Consider the following 23669-nt stretch of genomic DNA (forward strand, 5'->3'; position numbering starts at 1 on the left):
TCACCACCACTGCCTGCAGTTCGGTCTACTCAGGTATGAGATACTGATTGTAACTCAGAGCAATCATTTAATACGTGATTTACAGAGTATTTTTTTCAAAGTGGTGTGGTTGGTTAAACCACAATGAGGTACAAGGGACTGACAGAAAGATCCACAAAAGCCTTCTACATCGGTGTGCTTGGGCCCAACGAGATCAGTAAGGTCTCCCATTAGGAGACACTACTAAGGAACCCTCCGCTGTTTGCACCATTCTGACTCGCTGTAGCAAATGCCGTAACAACTGAATCAGAATGGTGTGAACACGGGGGTGTCACCCACTTTCTGTGTCCATTTAGAAAACAAACCCAAAATGTTGCATCCTGGTGGATTTTATCGTATGCATTTTAATCAACTAACTGCTCTTAATTAGCAATGTCCTGTCACTCTCTTGCTGTGGGCCAAAGTAAATAGAAGTATCCTGTACAGCTTTTGCTACTTTCTATTACATGCATATAATAAAATCACCAGGATCAAGCATCTCCTTTTTCAGCTGAAACAAGTTCATAGTGTTAATTTCTCTCTGTGGAAATTTTGCCAGAAATGTTTAAACATTTTTACTGTCCTTTCTGTATCTCTTCAATTTCTTCCATCTTGCTTGACTTAAAACAAGAAATGAAATACACTGTGTAAGGCCATCCCATTTATATGATGAGAGTACATGTAACATGTCCACCGACGTACACTGAACAGGGGTTGGCGCAGTGCTACGACAGCACTGAGGTGCAATCTGAGAAGTTACAGCTCATTCTAAGCGAAGAAGGAATCTTTCCAGTGTTGATAATTTCATCTCACATATGGCCAGTTGAAGATTACATTTTTCTTTCCACAAACACCTAATTACTAAAGCATTATTTGACATGCACTGTCATAGTACTGCTAAATCATTAAATTAACAGACTTCAAATAACATTTTCATTTGCAAAATATTTCAAATACAAAGGGACAAATTTGATACCTTATTTCTAGGCTACTATAAAAACCCAAAATCATCAGAACAGTCCAAATCCAAGAAAAGCAAAATAAATTATGGAAAGATCCCAGTCATATTCCTCCTTCTTCTGCATCTGTTCTTTCTCGTTTTTTTGAAAATGGGAATTCACATCCCTGAATCCTTCTGCAGTGCCTTTGAAGGAACCTGCTCCGGACTGAACGGGTCAGCAATTGGGTGCCCTGTGCTACAGATGCTTAATCCAGGCGATGCTACTGGATTAACATCCAGAATCTGGGAATCCTAAGTGGGATGTTGTGGATTGGAAAGATGCCTGTCAGCTTTTGGAAGAGTATCCTCTTCCCCTATCTTCACATCTGCAGATCCTCGATAGGCAGATGAAGAAGTTGCCTTGGACTGTATCTTGTACACAAACATGTGTCGTTGCCTCCCCTTTTTAAACAAAAGATAATTTTAGCTACTTGCCTCTATGGAAACCGAAGGCAGAGAACCAGAGTGTTCTTTTATGTGTATTATATTAAAATAATGCACTTTTACCTGAAGATTCCTGTTAAACACTGTGTTAAGTGATTGTAAAGAGACTTAAATATACTGTAACTTCCTTTGCATAGCTGTTTAACTTTGGTGAATATACACAAAACGCTCAAATTATTTATGGTTTATCTACTTTAACAAAATAATGTACGATAGCTAAATATACCTAACTGGTAGTGATACTTTGACAAGGAACAACATTTTCTTCTTATAAATTCTAGTTTTACAGGCTTGTGTTTAAAGAAAGAATATTTATTATCATGTTCCAAAGTACACGCCATTGTATAATATATTTATCATATACTACTTTTTAGAAAATGCAGAATTTTTACCTCTCTCTGGATTTAGAGGAAAAAATGTCTGAACTTTTCTGGTTGTTTCTTTTCAGCACAAGATGTTTAATACCCAAAACTGACCAAACCGAAAACAATGCATTGATAAATGTAATTAACATTTCAAAATAAGTTTTCCATACAGTCAGGAAGTGTCTTTTTACTTGTCTGTTAAACCCCGAGAGTATAAACAACTCTTACAGTAGAACTCTCGACGTTTTTGTTTACATAGAGACACTGTTGTAAAGTTTTATGTTTGCTGAATTCATCTTTTGATATTTAAGTCAGCTGTGGTTGTCTCCCCCCCCCAGACTTATTAAAAGCGCTCAGTTAGTTAAGACAACCCATACCAACTTACAGGGGCACAAATGAAACAACTGCTGAAATCAGTTGCCCCTTTCATTTCCCACAAAGAGTGTACCTGGGGTGGATAAATGGCTCTGCACAGGTTTTGTTTCCCTAGAGCAATCCCTAAACAAAGCATTTCAGTTACCCCGTGGGACTAAATCAAGGAATCCATTAATAGAGGGAGTGGTTCATGCGCTTACTTACTCCACATCAACTTTAGCACTCGAGCACAAGATGCTGCTGCACCTAAGAAAGAAGCTGTATCAGGCACAGGATAAGACAGTGTCACTAAACAGAGGTTTACTGTTGATAGTGCAGGGGCAAAAGGGAAAGAAGTTACAGGCAGTAGTCCTGTGACAACCACCACCTGCCCCCCAGTAATTAGAAAATGAAACAGAAGAGAGCAAAAAGTCATTAACTGATGTATAAACAAGCAGACAGAACCTGCGTTCTGTCACCAGAAGCTATGAAGTCTTTCACTGTACACTACAGACAATTCCTATAAAGTAGCCATTACCAAAGCAAAAAAGTGCCCTCTTGAGGTTATTTCCAGCTTTCAGGAAGAATAACCACAGACACACAAAGAAGTTAAATTTCCCCGTGGCATATTCTCCTGGAGACCATGCACTTCCTCTTCCTCCTGCTTGTCTTCAGTAGTGATGTAGCAAAACAGCATTTTGCAATTCGGCAATTAAAAAACCTAGCTCAGCCTCTTCTCTCGCATGTTACGAACTCTGGCCAGCCCCTGCAAGAAGGAGGTATGCTCCCTCCCTCCCTCCCCTGAGACTGAGTAAAATGTTAGAAGTGACAACTCACCCATAGCTTTCTATGCATAGTTTGCTTTGGAGTACTTAGGAATCACTAGGAAATACTTACAGCAACCTACTGCACAATTCAGCTAAGGCAACTTTTTTTTAACCGTTATTTTCATTCTCTCTGCTATTTTAACACAGTAGCAGTTTCACATAGCTAAGAAGTTTTTCTTTTGGTGTTTTTATGGCATTTTAGAAACAATACTTACTTTCCTACAGAGTTTGTCCTTACCTGTTTGGTTTTTATTTGTTTTGTTTTATTCAGCAGCACTGAAAATAAAATTCTTAACATCACCTGTAGTATCATAGTAGTCTGGAAGACAGGCTTGCTAGTTCAGTAGATTCAACATAGAAAGTTCTTACAACCCATGTCATCATCCACTAATGGTCTTCCGTCACACAGATTTAAAAAGAAAAAAACCTTTGGGAAATCAAGGGACAACAGTAGCCCTGTCACCTTGTGTAACACGGGTCTAACGCTAGCCTGAAGTCCACTGAACTAGTTTTGTACTATTTGTGCTAATACAATAATTTTCCAGCTGTGGGAACAGTTTTTTTAATGTAAATAAGTATCTTCCTCATCAAAGTCTAAAGCTGCTTTTGCTGCTGTTTATCACAGTGAAAGAGAACAGTAAACTATTTGGCTTTCTACTAAAACCCCCCAACAGGCATGTAGACAAATGGAATTGTGTGAGGCTAATTACACTGTTCCAGATCTTCATTAATGTACATACATCACTTAGTTACAACTTTAGGTATTGGTAAAGATCAGAATAAGATTTTGTTGGTGAAACGTGGTACTTTTTGGGGTGAAGTCAGAAAGGAATACAGGGTCCTCCCCTCTGTGTTGGTTCCAAGTATCCTAACAATGAAAATACACACCACCACTTGAAGCATTAAACAGGGAGGGTTGTTAACTTTTCTGAAAGCCCCATTAAACGCATTTTATGTGCTGAGTTATTATTCTAACAGGAAGTTATTCTGCTTAACCACAGATGTTATTTCTGCAGGAATACCTGCCCGCACATTCCTGTGACGACTGTAAAAAAATAACTGTCCCTTTCTGTGCTTTTGGCTGGGCATGGACATTAATTAGAAAAATACATTCATTTTTACATTACAAAGTGTTTACAGGAAGCAGCTTCCAGGATAAAGTCTGAAAGAAAGGAATGTAAATAATCAACACCTTCCAGAAACTTGCAGTCTCTGAGTGGTAACAGGCCTCATGCTGAACAGTTTATGGGTGGAAACCTCGAGCTCTGTTGCCTATTGGCAAAAATACAGAAGTATTTTATTCTGTATTATTTTAAAACTTTTCTACCAATTTCTTATGTTTTCCTTGCATAGCACGTGCTGCTTGCAGTGGTGTGACTCTATGGGACTAAAGTTGGGCAGCCACGGATCCTGGCCACGCTGCAGCAACAGGTCACTTCCTGCTGCCTGACGGTTTCCTGTTTCTGTCTTACTGATCCCAAGTTTAGCAGTTAGAAGAATAAAAAAAACACTAAGTCAGTTTTAATTTTCAAAACCTAGTCACACACATGATTTTTATTGCTAAAATATTACTAGATGAAGTATCTCTGTAGCTATCTTTAGAAAGCTGTCTGCTTCTAGAAATCATGTGCTTTCAAGAATTAAAGACTTTAACAGGGAAATATCTAAGTATTTCAAGAACACATTCTCTTACATCCATAGATTGTCTTTAAAAATAAGAACTTGCTGGTAGCTGTACATTTCAGTGAAAGGTTGAGTCTGCAGCTCCTGAAACTGAACTGTCTGTTCTGCTCTAGCTCTCAGAATGCTTCAATTAATTAACATTTGGGTTTTAATCACTGGCTGTCACTGTTCCACTATAAAACTCAGTTTACTTTTAGGGTAGCCCACTAAATGTAACAATGGTGGCATTTTTTTTGCCTATCTCTGATAAATATTTTGTAATTTCAGTAGCGATAGACATTTGGCAGAGTTATCAAGATAAACACAGAAATAAATAATTTCACTCCAATACATATATAGGATATTTCAGAATGACTTAGTTGTACAGGTGTCTTCCTCTGCTTCCTAGAGCATGTCCAAGTATTCTGACAATGCAACACCACTATGTGCCAGTCTTTATATTGTTTGGAAACTATAGAAAATGAACAATTTTAAAAGTGACTTTTCCACCTGGACTATTTTCTCTCTGCCGACTTGAAGAATAAACTTGTATTTGTATATGTTGTAAAAAAAAAAAAATAAATGGTTAAAGATGTTGACTCTGGTTTTGCCTTCCTGAACTGACAAAGTACTGGCAAATGGCTCCCTCTGAATTTAAATCACATCCATATTTGCAAACACTTAACAAAAGAAGTACTCAAAGGTATGGGAATGGCAACCTAAACAGACAGAAACACATGTATTACCATCAGTATTGTGTAGGCAGTTTTGTCATCTACATAGTAAAATATTTATTCTCTAATCCATTAATAGATGTCTATACCAACAATGTTTGTGAATTTATCTTTAACTACTTTAAATTTGATGACCTAGTCTATATATTACTTCTAAAACTAAGAACCATAAATCCAGATAGAGGACTAAATACCCTAGAGAAAAAGAAATATTTTCTGATTATTGTTAGGAGGTTAAGTGATCTGAACAAAAGCTTTGCAAAACTTCCAGCATGTATCATTATCACTTCATAGACTAAACACTACAAAATATATTAGCTGCCAGCGAGGGACAGTTCACCACACTCCCCTGTAGAATGGAATTCACATAAAGCCCAGGCTCACTCTTAAGTTATTTCATATATTTCACTGTTTGCAGAGCCAACATGCAGCGGAAGATGGATTCTCAAACAACCACACAATAACTAATATTTGGAGAATGGGGAGAAATTTTTTTTTTTTTTACCTTGGAAGTAAAAGACTTAAATTCTTACCTTGAATTTGTCCAGTATTCTTAACAGCGATGGTTTGTTGGAGACTGTGTAGTAGAGCATTCCATCATAATGATGATGGTTCAGGACTGGAATTCAGTAATCTCAATTCACCAATACCAAGATTCATCAGAGGGGAAAAAAAAAATGACCCAGTGCAAAATCATTTCAAGATGAGATAAATGGTTAAGAGTCATCAGCAGAAAAACAGGAGAAAGCGCAATAATACTTATTCCAAATCTCGACGTATCTTAAACATCAAAGAAGCCAATATTATGTTCAAGTTTCCAAAATATTTATTAATTTATGAGCACAACCCAGTGATTTCTCAGAAACACATGTCTGGATTCTGTTATAAAAAATAGAAAATATACGAACAAAAATACTATAATGCATGGTTGCAAACAATTTTAAAGTGACGTGGGTTTGTATCTTGTTCAATTGCTGACGTGACTGCTCCGTGCAGTGCCCAAGCCCTGAGAACACGGGCTCAGTGGTTAAGTGGAGAGGCCTTGTAACTCTGTATGAAAAACTGCCATTACCTTTTTGTTGTGTGTTTCTGTATTCAACCAAAAGCCTACTTGAATTCCTTTAATGATGAGTGGAAATTTCTTTCAGCCAATCTCCATATTTAAGAAGCCAACTGAACAGGATTGATAGAGAAATTTATGACAAGTATGATTCCTTCAAGTGTTTAGCAAAATCCAAGGGTTTGTGAACAGCAGTCTCACAAGTGTGTTGCTGAAGCTGTTTGTTTAGCTCTTCATCTATAAATGAATCCATTTGAAAGAACGTATCCTGAAAATTACAAAATATCAGCTGCATTACTAAACAAGGCCAGTATGTGGTTTCCATGCAAAGCTTAAATTAGCAGTCCTGTTTCTCTCCCATGCTCCCCCGCCTGCTAGACCAGGCCTATGGAACTGGCAGCTCACATATAGCTGGCCTGCCAGCGAGGTTCACTTGGCTAGCAACAAACAACATGTCAGGCAGCCCTCTGTAAGCTCATGGTTTTAATGAGGACTTTTTTGGGTTTGTTGTAAACTGGGCTTAAGAATACTACCTGCTACACTTAGCACAGCTTCCAGCTCGGAGAGCGCTTACACGCTGCTTCCTCTTCAGCCCACCTTACAAATATGAAGCCAGCCACTCTGATCAAAAGGCCAGTGAGAGCAGCAATGCTCCAGAGGCTGTGGGTCAGAAAGGAACGCCATGACCCTGCCTCAAGAGATCCCTTCTGCCTGCAGCCAGATCTGGAGCCCTCCACCCTTCCTGGTGCGCCGATGAGGAAGGTCATGCAAATGGTTTACACCTCTTAAAGTCTTAACACTCACAAAGTTGAGTACTTCGTGCACTCAAGGACGAACGAGATCCCTCTTTAGTGGTGCACAGGGAAAGAAAACTCCAGTTCAGAGCTGCTGTCAACAGGGGGGAGGTGCTGACAGACAATGGCACCATGGCACACAGAGAAAAGTATGCAGGACAGACAGGGTAGAACTTAGACACTGCCAAATTTGTTACATGAGCCAAACAGCCAGAGCACAGGCAAAACCCCAATATAATTTTCCGAGTTATGTCCATTATAACCACCGATGGACAGGTCATTCTCTCTGTTACCTTCCTCTGCCTTTGTTTCTGCTACCTTAAAGAGCTTGTGCATTTCCTTATTCAAGCACTACACAAACTCTGTCCTTTCTGCTGTTTCCAGCCTTGTTCTGTCAGAGCTGCTAATCTAACACCCCTAGCAGGACAGACACGTCAAGAAGTCACTGTAAAAGGACAGAATAAGTAAGTACAAATACATTTTCAGAAGCTGCTTCTCTAAAATAGGAAAAAAAATTGTGCTCTCAAGGCTGTAACTGACATTACTGAGTTACAACCTGGAGGCACTAACAAGGTTAATAGGCTATAATGTTTTCATGAGGAAGACAGAAAATCAATTATCACTTTTTAAAGGACGCACCACTCACTGGATATTTAATGGATGTTGGTATCTAGAACACATCCAGTGCTGAGGATCTAAAAAGTGTTCACCCGTTTCTCCTCTTTATACATTACCCCTTGGTTCCCTTCAAATTTAAACTTTAAAGCTGTAACTGACAATAATGAGGATCAGTATCCTTCTACCTGCTGTATCAAAGGCTCTGGAAACCCAGCTGTCCTGCCAGCTATCCACACTGGGGAAGGAGAGCTGCCTTTTTATTACTGCTTTTTGAACAAACAATAGTTCATCATTACAGAAAAGGGACAAGAAATCTGCACTGAACCTCTGCCAAGTGCAAAAAAGAAGTTAAATAACAGCCACCACATTCATCTTGCTACATTAACTGATGCTATGGGAGGTGGAACTATTCATACAGCTTTTCTTCCTTCTTTAAAGTCAATGCTATCTTATGCCAGTTAAAAAAACAACTTGACACAGAAAAGTACAGAAACCAGAAAGCCAAACTAGATGTGCTAGTGTCTGAGCACTGCATAGTCAGCCAGCAGATACAGGTAATATTGGTACATCACATGGTTATAAAAGGACAGCGAGAGCTAAGATGGTACCTTTCTTCTGGGTGTTACTGATGCAACAGGAGGATTAAAGGTCATTCCTCTCATACTGTACGCCTCAAAAAGTTCTGTAGCAGGCCTATGGCAAAAACCACAGGGTAGGAAAAATGGCATTCAGTACCTTTTCAAATAACATATCACCAAACCAAGAGCAGCTTCTCCCACACACACCCCCTTCGTACCCTCCACCATGCTTTAAGAGAGGTCCTCAGAGTAATGAGCATCACCTGGAAAAGATGATAAGCCAACAGCTGGGAAACAATGCAAGTAAAAGCAAGCAAAAGGCATCTAAACACTCAGCTGGGGACAGAAGGAATGGAAGACAAGAAAACTGTTCTGTTGGCTTGCCAGAGCTCCAAGCAGTCACTGCTTGCCCTGTACATATTTGAAAAAGTAAAAAATAAAAGTGGATAAATGTTATCTAACTGATACAATCCACTAGAATTTCCAACAGTTCCTTACCAAAGAGTTCTACGAAAACAAAGCAGCCATGGGAGAACGGGGAAGACCATCACAGGGGAAAAGAACTGGTTAAAAGACCGGAAACAGAGGACAGGAGTCCATGATCAGTTTGTGCAATGGCAGGAAGAAACTATGGATTTCCACAAGGTCTGTGCCAGGACCCGCGCTTTTCAACACACTCAAAGCTGAGCTGGAGACTACCAAGTTCTTTGGGGAAGTAAGAACAAGCTGCCTGTGAAGAACTGCAGATAGACTTCTGGTATGAGCTGGTCAGAACAATGGCAAATGAAATTTAGTGGGGGGACAAAAAAAGCACAGAGAAAAGCAATCTCAGCTTCACGTTAAAACAATAGGCTCTGAGCTGACTAGTCTCGGAATTGAAAAGAAACAGAGAACAGACTAAAAAATAGTTATGTTAGTGTATAAATCCACACATCAGCCACATCTCAAATACTGCATCTGAATCTCCAATTTCCTCATCTTGAAATACTTGAATCGGCAAAAAGTTCAGAAACAGGCAACAAAAACTTAAAAGCATGGAACAGCTCCTGTCTGGGCCAGATCCCTTCAGCCAGAAGAGATGGTAGACGGAGGGACAATATGGTAGAGGTCTACCAAGTGATATGAGGCACAGAAACAGTGTAACAGAGCAGACTGTTCACTTCACCTCCCAGAGCAAGAACCAGGGACTGTTAAATGGTGCATGCTGGCACCAGCTTCAAAACAGAAGGCGGCAGGTCTTAACGCAAGGAGCTGTGGACTCACAGAACCCTTACCAAACAGTGCTGCATTCGCAAAATGTGTGCTTCGGTTCAAGGGACACGGAACAGCTTTGAAAAGAACGCCATGAAGAGGTAATAAACAGAAAACGGTATCAGGTTTAAGAAATCCAGCAGGCTGAAACCAGTCGGAGGCTAGGACACTGCTCAGAGCATGTGTCATATGCTTGCCCTGTTTTTACTCTTCCCGAGGCACCTGCTTCCAGCCACTGCCAAAGACAGGATCCTGTCTGAACAGGATCCTTAGTCTGAACCAGGATGGCTGTTTTAACATACTACGCACCTTACGCTGCAACTGTTTTCCAGTTTACACTGGGCAGCCACAGTTGAGTGATTCTGATCCATATTCAGATCAGGGCTGCTACTAAGGAAATGCAGACATTTTGCTCCCGTGGGAAGAAAGCATGCTGCACTTGGAGATTTTTACGCTTGTCACAGCCTGGCAACAAGACTCAAAAGGAAAAAAACCAGGAAAAAAAAAAAAAGGCAAGCAGCCAACATTCCATACTGGCAGAAGAACAAAGAAAGTAGTTTGAAGAACAGAATCTTTTAATTTTATGGACAATTATTTTTAGGGATTCCTTTAATAAAGTATGAGCAAGAGCTTCTTTTCAGGGCACTATTTGTAAAAGCAGAACTCTGCTAACTCACCTTTGACTCAAATCAAGTGAAAGAGCTCCTGAGCCTTCAGTTGGAGCTCCAACAATAAGGTGAGCTGCAAATTTCTGCACTGTTGGATGATAGTGTCTCTGAAAGAAAGAAGGCAGGCAGTTGACTGAGGGATAAGGGATAATGTATTTATCTATGGATTCTTGCATGTATTTCCATTTCAAGAAGATGGAAAGTTCTGCCTTTGTTTTAGATAGAGAAACTGAGCACCCCTAGATCAGTCAGTTCTGGGATTAAGTGAATGAGAACGGTCATTTATTCACTAGTATGACATGCTGTGAGCATAACCCTCCACTGTTAGTCTAACTCTTACTCCCAGAGGGGAGAAGGGGCAGAGGAAGCCCTGCACAAGCCCCAAACTCTAAATCCTAGCTGGAATGACAGATCAAGGTGTCAGTTGCCTCCCGAGAAGGGCTGGATTGCAAGGGAACTTAGCCGACCGGAAAAGCCTCCAAAGAAGTCTTATGAGGCAACCTGCAGTGAGATCCCATGTGGTGCTGTCACAGGGGATGTGTAACATCCCCTTTTGAGCTCATTTCTTCCCTATACCACTCTGCTGCTCTTTCTCTTTGTATGGAATAGGCTCATGTGGGCCAGATTTGCTTGATAAGCCTGAAGACCTCTTTCTCTGTTTGTTCAAAGCATATAAACATTTAGCAGCTATTTACTGCTGACCTTTACTTCCCAAATCACTCAGCTACTCACTAACCTGCAGTAAATGCAGCTCCCACAGAGCTGTGTTCTGAGCATTGCAATGCTCTGGTTCATCTAGTTCTGGGAGATAAACTCCACTGCCTTGAGATTCGTTGTCCAGTAAGAGGTCCATCTTTGGGAACGTCTACAACATAAAAAAAAAAGGACTGAGTTGCTTATATTACACATCCAATTATAACATGCTAAAGTTTAGTTCAGGATTCATTCCACGTTATTCAGTCTCAGTGGCATTTAAGGATACTCTGTTTTCATCACTCTTGCTTAAGATGCTTCAAAATATTTTGCATAAAGTCAATTTGTCACAAAAAAAATCAATAACCTTTAACCAGCAAGCTAAAAACTCTAACAAGTAAAACTTACATGCATTAATACCCTGTTTGATGCCAAGATCCCAACACTGGAGTTTGGAAGTACATGAAGAGCAAGTGTGGAAAGTCGCTTTAGGAAAGCAAGAGCTCGTTGCTGGGAAACTTGCTTTCTCCGCTTGGCAAACATGACATCCAGGCACTGGAGCACAATCCCGATATCCTCATTGGTACCACCTCAAAAGCAGAATTTGATACAAAGAGTAAATCACCATTTTGAGGAACATACAGCTAAATGCTCTGCTACTGTACACTGGAACCTGAGAAACAGCATGAAAGCTAAGAAGTTCAAACACAGCACTAACGCAATACAGACATAAGCATCCACCCTTTTTTGGCAAAAATAGTCCAGCTCTGAACAGAAAAAAATGTATCATTTCTAAGAAAATATTTGTTCCATCAAAAATGTCTAAACATTAGAAGCTGTTAGTGTTTTAACCCTAACTGCATTCATTATATCATCTTTTATAAACTGTTTAACAGTGCAAAGATTTAGTCTTTCACCCATCCAGAACTGCAGAATGTTTTTCTCAATCTTTCCTCCTTAGTGAACACACTTTTAAGTTAATTAAAATTGTTAATTTCAAACTTTATAAATATCTTTTTTTATAAACTATTCAGCGTCTCAGAAAATTAGAACATAAATTAGAAAATTTACATTAGAAAATTAGAACGTCAGAATTACAAAAATCAGAAATTTAAACCAGAAGATTCTAGAAAACAGAATTTAAATTGAAATTATTTTTTACATTATATTAGAAAAATTAAGAGAATCTGCTTTATTAGCGAAAGAATTAGAGCAAAAATAGATAATTTTTAAATTGCCACTGAAAGAAACAATTATAAGTCCAGAAGCTTAAACTGAGGACAGGATAGCTGCTTACCCAAGCTCACATACTCAGCATTCCCTAACGAAATGGCATGATTAGTACCTGTTACCATGTCGCACAATAATACCTCTAGTATTTGTACTGCAGTAGTGCAACGTGCAACTTGAGAAAAAAGCAGATTAAAATGGACAGTAATCTTTTCAGAACTCAGATATCTTAAAACATCTGTGGTTGATTAACACTGTATTAAGGCTATGATACTAAAGAAGCAGAATAAACATTATCTAGGTAAACACTGACAATAAGGATCTGGAGTTACCTGCATGTAGGCTGAAGAGTGTCTTGTAAAGATGTGTGTAGAATTTCATTGGATCAATGTTGAGAACATCCCCTATTAACATAATCCCAAATAAATACATTTACTCCATTAATTTATCAGACAATATTAAACAAAAGTTTGTTTTTAAAGATCTCTTACCTTGACCAGAGAGTATATGAAACGCACTGAGAATGCAATGAAGACTCTCACGATAGCTTAAACCCTAAGAATACAAAACTGATTAAGTACCCAAAAGAACATAATTTTAAGAAAGCTGTAATAAAATTAAGCTCAACTTACCCTAGATGCAATAAGAGAATGAAGGACAATCAACAGGTCATCAAAAAATTCCACGTTTATGAGATGAGCAAACCTTGAATCAAAGAGATTTTTATATTTAAGCTATAGACATTATCTGCAAACTCAGTTCAAAGTATTTTGAATAGCGAAAAGCCACACATTAAAAGCAGGGAGGGCTAAACCAAATGCTGAACATCTATGATTTTCACATAGATGGATGATTCAGCCCCCAACTGCTAATCTCTCTGTCACTAGAGACATGCTCCTCTTCTTCAGGAAGTAAACAGACAAAACAATGGAATCACATCACACCCTGCTGGGTTTGCATCACATCAACTCTATCGTGGGAGATTTCACATCCCATTGAAATGTTTTTAGAAGTAGGTGAAAACTTCAGCAGAGAAACAAAAGCATTTCAACAAATTTGTCACCAACTGTCTTCTCTCACTGCTTATAAATCTCTTTCAAAGTCAAAAATCCCGTCAGTGCTTTCTGTCTTTTTTAACACACACAAAAGAAGGTGGACTCAGTTCTTACTTTGCAAGACCTTCTAGCACGGCTGGCAAAAGTGGAGACTTCTGAGCTTTCTTCAGGATTCTAAAGTAAGTTACAAATACAACATTCAAGGTCTCTGTGTGCTGAAGGAAAGAAAACAAAATAAAATACTTAAGAATGGAAAACAGACATTTTTACTTCACTCAACTGAAAATGCTTCTCTCTGTCCAAGTCTGCAATCAGGCCTTCCAAACCAGTGCTGGCACTGCCATCTCTGCTCTTCTTATGCTGAGAAGCTCAGGTCCTGCTCTCCTGGCCTCTACTCTGTCTCCTCACACCTAGCAAAAAGCCTCTCTTCCCCTCAGTCCACAAGAGCCACACTCCTCCTTTGCCTAAGGCCACTCTGAGAGGCTGGTAACAGCCATTACACAGTGTCATATGGAACAGGGCACCTGGAGAACAAATGTGGATGGATTCAAATCCCTTTTTGTACAGAGAACAGAAGGACATAGGAATGGCTAAGTTGGCTTTCCGGGGTAAACTGAGAGGGCTTGGTTTACTAAACCCTAGACCTCCAGCGCAGGCAAAATGGTTGTAAGCTGCCAACATTACCCAGAGGTGTGGAATGCTGACAGGTTGGGATGGAGGGAAGACGACTGGTTGCAAAAGGGTTAGAAGCTGCTACTTTGCAAAAACAGGAAAACAATCTCTAAATGACTTACCAGCTTCAGTTTTTTTTCTTTACTTTCTGACGCTTCTGCTTCCAAGAGTTCACGTTCCAGTTTCTCTTCTGCTTTCTTCCACTGAAAACATACAGTTGATTTTAAGACAACAGATTAAACGTTTCCAACCAGTCTGATACCCAGGTTCCAAAGATACCCAGAGAACAAATCTTCTGCAGCTTAGATACATTCCTTCCTATCAGAAACAACCAATCAAAGGCATTATCAACATCAGAAAGAGAAAAAATGTTAGGAAGATAATTAAATTCCCTGTAGAACCTCATAAATGTTCAAGTACAACACAAACACTAATCACTGATGCTGAAGGTTAACAATGGCAACAGAAGTGCAGTCACTGCTAGAATGAATTGCTACATAAAGTCACTGAAGGAGAGCGTGAAAAAGCACGCATCATACCTTTCTTTGCATTCTTGAAAGATTTTTTCTTTTCTCTTTGTAAGTCATGAACTTTTTCTTTGGTGCAATGTCTTCTGAATCTTTTTGTAATTCTACTTCCTTAATTCTTAAGTGAAGAAATACTTTTAGCACCTATTGTAAAATAAAATAAATACAATGAAAGGTGCTCCACAACAGAGGAATGGAGGGTAAGAAATCCTGAACTCCATTCCAGCTAGTGGGCTTTGCTGGTCAAAGGTTCTTCTGTTTACTCCCCTCCTGTTCCTTCATTCCCGTATCTCTCATCTCTGCTCCCAGTTCCTTTTCCCAGCACTGTCCGTTTCTATCCACTCTTCCATTTGCCTCTCTCACTTCCAAGTCTCCCTGCCTGAATTAAATAACCCATGTCTCTTGTCGGGATCTGATCCCCTCCTCCCAGTTCCCTTCCCTTGCCCCATATCTCTCTTTCTAACCCTCTGGGCTCAGCCCACTCCTAAGCTGCCTGTGTTCTGACAGAGTGAGGAAATTCTGCTTGTCTGTAGCCAGCATCTGCACTAACTTTAACTTTCAGATTTTTTTTAAACCATTGACAGAAGAAACTTGTGTAGTACAGAAAGACTCTTACCTCAGGTCTGACATCGTAATTTCTACCCCTCACAAGGCCAGAAATGACCTTAACTACACCAAGTGAAGCGTAGCCCAACTTGTCTTGTTTAAAGAGCTTCTTAACTGCCTCAAAACACAATTCAGAAATCTGAAAAGTGAATTCAAACAAATTCTTCTGTAAAGCCAAGTCCACAACAGCTAACTGATAATACTGATGGTATTTACTAATTAGAAAGTGGACACAGCTTGTAAAATAGCAAAAAGATACGGTCACAAGATCTGCATATTGTGGAGTAAAGCTCAGAAATAGATTATTTTTCATGCAAAACAAGAACTCTTTCACTAATCAGAAAATCACTTACCATTTTTGAGGCATCATTCATGAGTGGAACAATGAGAACAATAATGTTATTGTGGAAGTTAAAGTGGGGTAGGGCCACAAGCAGCTCACACAGACACTTCACTGCTATCTCTGCTAGACCTTTATACGCTTTTAATGAGATGACATTGCTTTTCTTCAACTTCCTTTGTTTCCAATCTGCACAAAATATTATTTTTAGTGATTACTGTACAGAACATAGGGAAGCTTCTAAATATTTACACTTCTAGTTATTACAGGCATTCTCCTGCATACTTCATGCAAGTACTATTTCAAAGACAGCAGGCAGCATTCAATCAGAGGAGGCAAACTGTGATGCTGCAAACGATTTTGCATTTACCACAAAAAAATGGGAAGTGTTGACTGTACCTTTAATTGTTTGTTCCAGATTTTCCAGGTAAAATTTATACTGGCTCACAAGGCCTTCTTCAAATTCTCTCAGTTTCTGAGTTTCTTTTTTAACCTGTAAACATAATACAAATGAAATTTTATTTGGAGAGCTAAATCCTGAAATTAACCAATGGTGAAAAAAAAAGTTTTAAAACAAGTATCACATATGTAAGTAGTTTTTTCAGACAGACATCCCTAGAAATGTATTAAAAAGAAAACATGTCTACATATTTCGATACACGTTCTTGGAGGCTCAGAGGGCCTTTTCCAACTAGGCCTATTTCATTTATAGACACTGAAGAAACATTCTCAATTAGATGTTATTTTAAAGCCATGACTCTAAACTGCACCACCTATATTCAAGAAACCTTCTAAAGAATTGGTTACACACAAGCTCCAGAAAACAAGTTACTGTGCACTTGTTCAGCAAATTATTGAACACATTTCAAAGAAATCTGTGCCAGTTAGGTGACAATGTTGCATAATTTGCTTTCTTTCTAGTTCCCTTCAGTGTGACATAAAACACCATCTTATTCCAAGGTTTATGATGACAGTCACCCAGGTTTGGTACACTACTTTCATATACTACTTTTTCCCTCCATGACCACCAGTATGTCACCTATTTATTCAAGGAAGTATGTAAGAATTAAAGGTTCAAAACAAAGACCTCTGCCCCTGAAACTGTCACAGTTGCAGAATCTCCACAAGTAGTTGTGTATTTGTCACTCTTTGCTCAAAACTATAAATTCATATCAAAGAAATCAGTATTACTATTTCACATAACTTAAAAAAACCCTGAACTACTCACAATACTCTATAAAGAAATTTGGTATTTCACTGCTATTTGGTATTTCACCTTGGTAGCCTTTTCTGCTTCAGTCAGAGGCCGAATTTTGTAAGAAGGCACAATATCTTTGAATATCTCCATCAAAGAAACCATGACCAGCTTCCGAACAATCACGGCCACATTAGGATCCTGTTCCATCAGCATGGCACGCAGCTCCTTCAGCTTTTTAATCTGATTCAGAAAAGAAGCAGACAAAGTCAGCTGAAGATCACCCACAAACCAATGTACAACCACAATGTACATTTCAGCAAGTTTGCCACAAGAAACACGCCTCATTTTTAAATACTAGAAAGAGAAAGTCATTAACTCAGCAGTTACTCAGACTCTACTTAGCACTGCATTAAGAGCCAAGAAATGCTAGATATCCCCAGAAAATTTTTATCTTGGAATGTTCAAACTATCCTGCTATTACAAACTTGCACAGCAGAATTATAGAAAATTAGTAGCCTGAAACATTGAGACCTATCAGACATAACCCTGAAATCAGAGCTTAAGGGTCATGCTTAAAGGAACAAGGCAGTTTGGACAGGAAATACCACAGACAGTATTATTCCTAAACCCACAAGTACTCAGAGGGACAAATTGCTCCCGAACAGAGCAAACACAGTCACCTGGATCTTCACCTGATTCAAATCCTTTGTACCAACCTATGGCAGCAGTTTCACTGTTTGCCACCCTCTGAGAAGTGATACAACACTGACCTTTCTCCTTGTTCTACCCATGTATTTTTCTGCTTTTTCTATTGCTTGGTCACTTCAGATCTTTATTTATTGACTTACTGCACAAGCAGGCACACGTACATGTATGTTAAGTAAATGCCACCTACATTGTTGTCTGGCTCAGAGAGAATGGCAGATGCTAAGGCAGCTATGTGCATCTTCCTTTCCTGCAGCTTTTGTCTCCTTTGAGCAGCCATTTCCTCAGGAGTGAGAACAGGCAGGGGTTCTTCGTTGAAGTCTAGCACAAGGGGTGAGAGTTAGCAAAGGGGCAGCAGGGAAGCCGCTTAACAAATACCATGTTGCAAACTCCGGTTCTAGATACTGCATTTTAGATAGGTACAGCTAGAACCCCACGCACCAGTAACACACACAGTTCCGCAGTAAAAGAACGACCTTGCTAGTGCTTATATTAACCCTGAGGTTAATTTTTGCTCCACTCCAAAATCTTATGCTTGCAAAAAGAAATGGATCAAATGTTTTTGAATCTGCAAATGGTATTCCCTAAGTACAGGGGGAACATATAAACTCAATATACAACCCCAACTGTGCCAAGAAACTGCACTGCTCTGCAATTTGCAGCAAATTATTCACCATTCACTTTTTCTTTTAAAAATGCTATTTCTGTTTCCTGAGTATTATTTTGCTACAGGTATGTCCTTCCACAACTTCAGATTATATTTAGAGAAGAATGACCCAGAAGTGGCAGAGTTACAACTGCAACTGTTACTTGAATATGACTCTTAACTGGATAGTGAACTGCAAATCAGAATCTGAATCTCCTGGTATTCTGATGTTTTAAGTAAAAAATTTCAAAGACAAAGACACTCAAAAGCCTACACAAGTCTGTGTCCTGAACTGCATTTCAAATGATCTCAGAGTAATCAAACCAGAACCACAGCATATATTCTTTAACTAAGACCAAGAGTTCCCTTCTCACTAGCAAAGATAACACAACTGATATAAGGAACTTCATGAAAACATCAGTTCCAGGTTAAAATCAAAATAGTTTTAAAGACAGATTCTGAAGCCAGCTGTTCCTCAGGTCCTGGGATCCTAACAGATAAGAAAGCAAGCTCTGAAACACTGTTCTGCTTTGGGGACAACATGGTAATGAACATATTCAAAACCACACTAAACAAAATACACTTAAATTACAAACTTCCCTAGGGAACAGCAAAGTACTCTTCAGATATGTCAGTGATTTGGAAAAAAAAAACAAAACCAAACCAAACCAACAAAAAAGCAAACACAATGTTTTACTACCCTCTGCTTCCTCCATTTCTTCTGTATCCTCTTCTTCATCCTGTGCCACAGTGAGAACTGTAAAAATAGAGCATCTGGTGTCAAGCACGTAATAAACACTGTGGAATTTTAAAAGAATAAATTATATACATCTTGGCTACTATACCCATTCTAGAACCTGTGTATTACCTGGCTTTTCCATAGTTTGGGGGATAATGCCACCCTTGTCTTTGATGGGGAGCAGATGGATGAGTTCTTTTTCTGGCTCAGTCTGCATGTGTCTTGGCACCTTCTCATATTTGTCAATCACATTTTCATGTTTTCGTTTTTTCACATGAACAGGTTCACTGAAAAATACATGGCAAGCTAAATGAATTAGCCATCTAATTAGACAAGAACCATGCATGACAGTGTACTAGCTGGATTAACTGTCCGCACTTAGAAAAATAAATAATGGCTGATCTTACTAAGTGGAATGTTTGAGCGTGTTCACCATTGACAGCAACAATCACCACCCAATCAAATGCTAATGCTCCAGACATCTGGAAGCCCTCGTACTAGCTGATGGGTTTTGAGACGGCACTTCTCCCATTCACGGCACTTCTCCCATTCACGTAGCAGCTGTAAGGGACTCAGGGACCCTTCAAAGTAAGGCAACAGTGAACACACCAGATGAAGGTTGTAAAGGCAAACATCCTTCAGAAACGTGATCTCAGCCCTAAAATATTGGAAAAAAGTAAGTAAAATACAAGATCTCAGCACAGCCTGTCTCTCACCTAGGCCAGAGTGCTGTTTCACCTGCCTCCCTCCACACTGTGCTCTGCCTGTGCATGAGCCCCTCGAAGGGCTGAGGCTCACTAAAAACTTAACCCTGAGCAGTCCTGACATGAAGGACTCCACCAGCGAGCAAGCAGGACTAGGACCCTCTCAGTGGACAAACAGGCCAGTGTCTGCCTTAAGATGCCCCCCCAGCCTCGCTCCCCCCTAGGGTGCCTTGACCTCCCAGGCAATGCTTAACCAGGATGTGATAATGAGTGGGTCAGTGCACATTTTCACTGTTGTAAGAACATAAGTATTTAGTCTGTGCTAATACGAACACGTAATTTATAAGTGAGGTAATATCTGACAAGTTCTTAAGAATGATTAGTCGATCAGAGTAAAGCATATTAAAAGACAAATTCACCAGTTTAAGAGAACACGATGAAAGAAGCTAAAGGCTAGTAACAGTAAAACAGGTAAAATAGCAACTACTTCCACTGTGTTTTTCTACTATTCTAAAAATGCCTTGTCGTAATTAATGCAAGACCTATAGAACTGCCTCTTGCAAAAGTCACTAAATAAAGCCACACAATAAATTTTCAGTTTTTCAAGACTTTAAACTTATGTGACACCCAGTTAGTCTGGGGGGGAGGTTTAAAGTAAAATTCTTTTAATTCAAGAACTTGCAATGTGGCTACAAGAGACCATACAGTAGAGTACAGCACAAGTGCAACTCTGGAAATAAAAAGCCATTTACTACTTTCCTTAGAAACTAGATTAAATTACCAATTAGTAAATATAATCAGCATTAACAAATTAATTTGTACTGGAACTAGCAAAAGAAAAAAAAAAAGCTAGAAGAAATGCTCTCTCTTCCTGAAAACAATGAAAAATGCTTTTTGTTTATTTCAACATTTAGTCCGAAACAACTGCTCCAGAACTAAAGAAAACTGAAGTTTACAGGGAAAATTAAAACAACCTTACAGCAACTAGGCATACAGTCTTTTCACATTCATCAAAATGCAAGTTAAGATTTTCGAACAATCATGTAACCAGACTACTCTGTAGAAGTGTGTTTGTAAAGACTTAACAATTCTAGATCAAGGAGCACTACCCTTCTATGCCTTCATTGTGAAGTCTGCCTAAAACCTTGCTCCAGAAAACTGGGAACGAATTTTTTGCATCAGTGTTTTGGTGTTGCATGAGTTTACAGACATCGCTTCCAGAACCTTTTTTTTTTTTTAACAGCAATTTGCAATGCAATATGGAAAGTATAGCAGCCGAAAGCCCAGGGAACGTCCTTAACACTCTATACAGAAAAAAAGACTTTGTATACAGATTAAAGCATTTCTTTCAGTTTGAGGATTGCTGCTCATCTTACAGCCAGGGGCCTCATGGGAAGGAACACTGTGCAGAAACAGTCCAGAGCAGGCGAGTGTACTGATACACCTCAATACATTAACACTGAATGTACTGACAGACTAAAGAACCACTACACTGGCACCACAAAGAAACACCAGACTGAAAGTGACCTCCTCATCCATGTATTATATTACATACTAATTACATATTAAGCAAACAAAGAAGAATTAGTACAAAAAGTAGACATCACAGCAACACTCACTTAGAAGAAAGATCTCTGGTTAAAAAGGATGCTTTTTGAGCCAAATCCTCCATCAATTTTAAGTCATCTTCATCCATCATGTCCAGTGGGAGAGCATCTTCTTCCTCCTCTTCCCGTTTTTCAGCTATTTTAGAAGATGATGTATACAGATTAAGATCCTGTACATACATTCAAACTTGAAAACCTAACCCTGCCTACACCTGTGAGACCATTTTACACCTTAGTTCACCTGGAGCTCATCAACCTTCATGCATACGTGTTATCCCAGAAAATACCCCTTTATTGTGACATCCAGTCAGAGAAAACGCCTTTCTACCACCCCCAACTGTCAGATCTTGCTGCCAGAACAGCTACGTTCTATATTTTTCTTAGCTCTCCCTTTCCTTCCTTCAAATAAAACCAGCACACATTTATACATGGAAAAGTAAATGTTGTTTTCTTGATACATAATTTTGTAACATTAGGCAGCAGGACATTTAGTAACCCTCACACCTTTTTGCTTACAAAAATAACTAGAGCAAACACTTACCAAATTGTTTTTTCTGGCATTCTTCCAATGGAAAAGGTTTTCTAGAGATAGCATCTCTGACAGCCTCCCTTAGCTTCTTTTGTTCTTTTCGGTACTTCTTAGCAGCACTCTGTTGCTTGTACTGTTTATTCTTTAATTTGTTGTCAAGTTTTATTTTACTAGTTCTCAGTAACTTGCGAAAGCTTGGAACTCGTTTTTTGTTTTTTCTCTAGGAAACAAATAGAAAACTAAAAGTAACTGACATGTTCATAACCTTTGTGAAATTTATTTCATTGTTTCAGATCTCATTAAGTTCATATTTCTATCAGGGCTGAACAACCTGTTTTTTCCAAACAGTATGATCCAAATTGACCCAACTGCGTTACATTTTTGAGAAGACAGACCTGCAAAGAATGTTTTACAGAAACATTCTTCGACAACTTTTTTTATTAAACCTTATGTCCACCACTTTTAGACACATGAACACTCAAAGGATGGTAAATAAGGCACAGTTCTTTGCCCTGTGCGCTCCCAAGCACTCTGTCTCCTCTCTTCAGGATGCCAACACACCATAAGGTACAAGGTACCTAAGGGTACCGTAAAGTACCGGTAGGAGGCCACAGCCTCAGGCAGATGCCCTCCTGCAGCACACTTCCCCACCTAAGCTTTGGCTCTCTCCTTCCCCATCACCGGTACCTCCATGGACAAGACAAGGCTGCCCGCTGCAAGGCTCAGAACAGGATGAGGCAGAAGCTGTACGTGTTACAGGTGCCAAAGCTCGGGGAGCCACAGCGGTCACGAGAAAGAAGGCTGAGGGAAAGCCCAGAGGTGCAGATCAATACAGGCACCCTGTGCCAAAACCGCTAAACACTCCCGAGAGTGTTCAGGACGGAAACAGGCACAGCACAGCTTACCTACTGAGGGGCATGGGAAGGCAAGGGCTGGGCAGAGAAAACAGGCCATCATATTAGCATCTTGGTAGGGGGAGACATGTCCCTTTCATAAGGTGATGAGTGGCTGGACCAGCGTTGGGCTCCTTGAACCCAGAATTTTTGTCAGTTCACCTTTAGCTTCCCTTTTTAATTCTGACTATTAGAAAAGGGCTGAAGAGACAGAAGCAACACTGCTGCTTGTCCCTATGCCACTCACGCAACGCCAGGCTAGAACAGCTACAGGCAGCAGTGCCTTGCCCAGAAATCAGCCCGGACTCTGTAGTTCCTGCTAACACCCCTCACATCCCGACATGCGCGAGCAAGACCCGCTGCAGGTGGCCCCACTCTCCGTCAACGCTCTAAAGCCACACTCCTCACTGTAACGAACGACAGCGATTCATATCTTCTTCCGTGCCTTCCTTTTGGCAAAATCACCTTTGAGGGGTAAGAGACAAACCCGCATTTTGCCAGGAACCCACTGCTGAAAGGGTGGGCCACGGCCCTAGGCACGCCACGTTTTCAGAGAACCATAAAACCCTTAAGGTCGGAACAGACCTCTCAGGTCATCAAGCCCAGCCGCCAACCCAACACCACCGTGCCCACTGAACCATGTCCCAAAGTACCACATCTACACGGTTTTTGAACACGCCCAGGGACGGTGACTCCACCACTTCCCTGGGCAGCCCGTTCCAATACGGGACCACTCCTCAGTACAGAAATTTTTCCTCATGTCCAACCCAAACCTCCCTGGCCGCAGCTTGAGGCCCTTCCTTCTCGTCCTATCGCCTGCTACTTGGGAGAAACACCCGCCCCCCGACGCTCGGAGTGTTGTGGTTTCCTACAGCCCGCGGGCCGGGCGGGTTTGCCCGGAGGGCGGCGGAGCCAGCACAGGCAAGCAGCCCCACCTCACGAGAAGACCGCGGCGGAGGCCCCGGGGCAGCCCCCCCCCCGCACCGCCGGACAGGCCGCGCCGCGCGGCTGTCGCCACCTCAGCCCCGCCCGGCGCCCCGCGGCAGCACGCGGGCCAGCGGGAGGCCGCGCCACCGCTCCCCCGGCCCGCCCGCCGCGTCCTACCGGCTTCATGGCGGCGGCCCCGAGCGCGTGCCGTGCCGGCGACGGGCA

General features: G+C 40.4%; 1 protein-coding gene across 1 annotated transcript; it reads right to left on the reverse strand.

The window, feature by feature from the left end:
• Positions 1–6243: 6243 nt before the first annotated feature.
• Positions 6244–23630, reverse strand: NOC3L (NOC3 like DNA replication regulator). The gene is made up of 21 exons (XM_086466629.1): positions 23622–23630; positions 21637–21844; positions 21108–21231; positions 18914–19071; positions 18746–18802; positions 17590–17720; positions 16773–16934; positions 15896–15989; positions 15510–15685; positions 15167–15295; positions 14563–14694; positions 14146–14226; positions 13466–13566; positions 12929–13001; positions 12788–12851; positions 12629–12700; positions 11475–11656; positions 11110–11238; positions 10383–10480; positions 8485–8569; positions 6244–6732 (listed from the first exon to the last, which is right to left on the reverse strand). Exons 1-21 carry the CDS (start codon positions 23628–23630, stop codon positions 6601–6603), a joined length of 2397 nt encoding a protein of 798 aa, XP_086322755.1. The 3' UTR covers positions 6244–6600.
• Between the last annotated feature and the right edge of the window lie 39 nt (positions 23631–23669).

The sequence above is a fragment of the Leptosomus discolor genome, chromosome 6, assembly GCF_034619465.1.
Source record: "Leptosomus discolor isolate bLepDis1 chromosome 6, bLepDis1.hap2, whole genome shotgun sequence".
In the NCBI taxonomy this organism is placed as follows: Eukaryota; Metazoa; Chordata; class Aves; order Leptosomiformes; family Leptosomidae; genus Leptosomus; species Leptosomus discolor.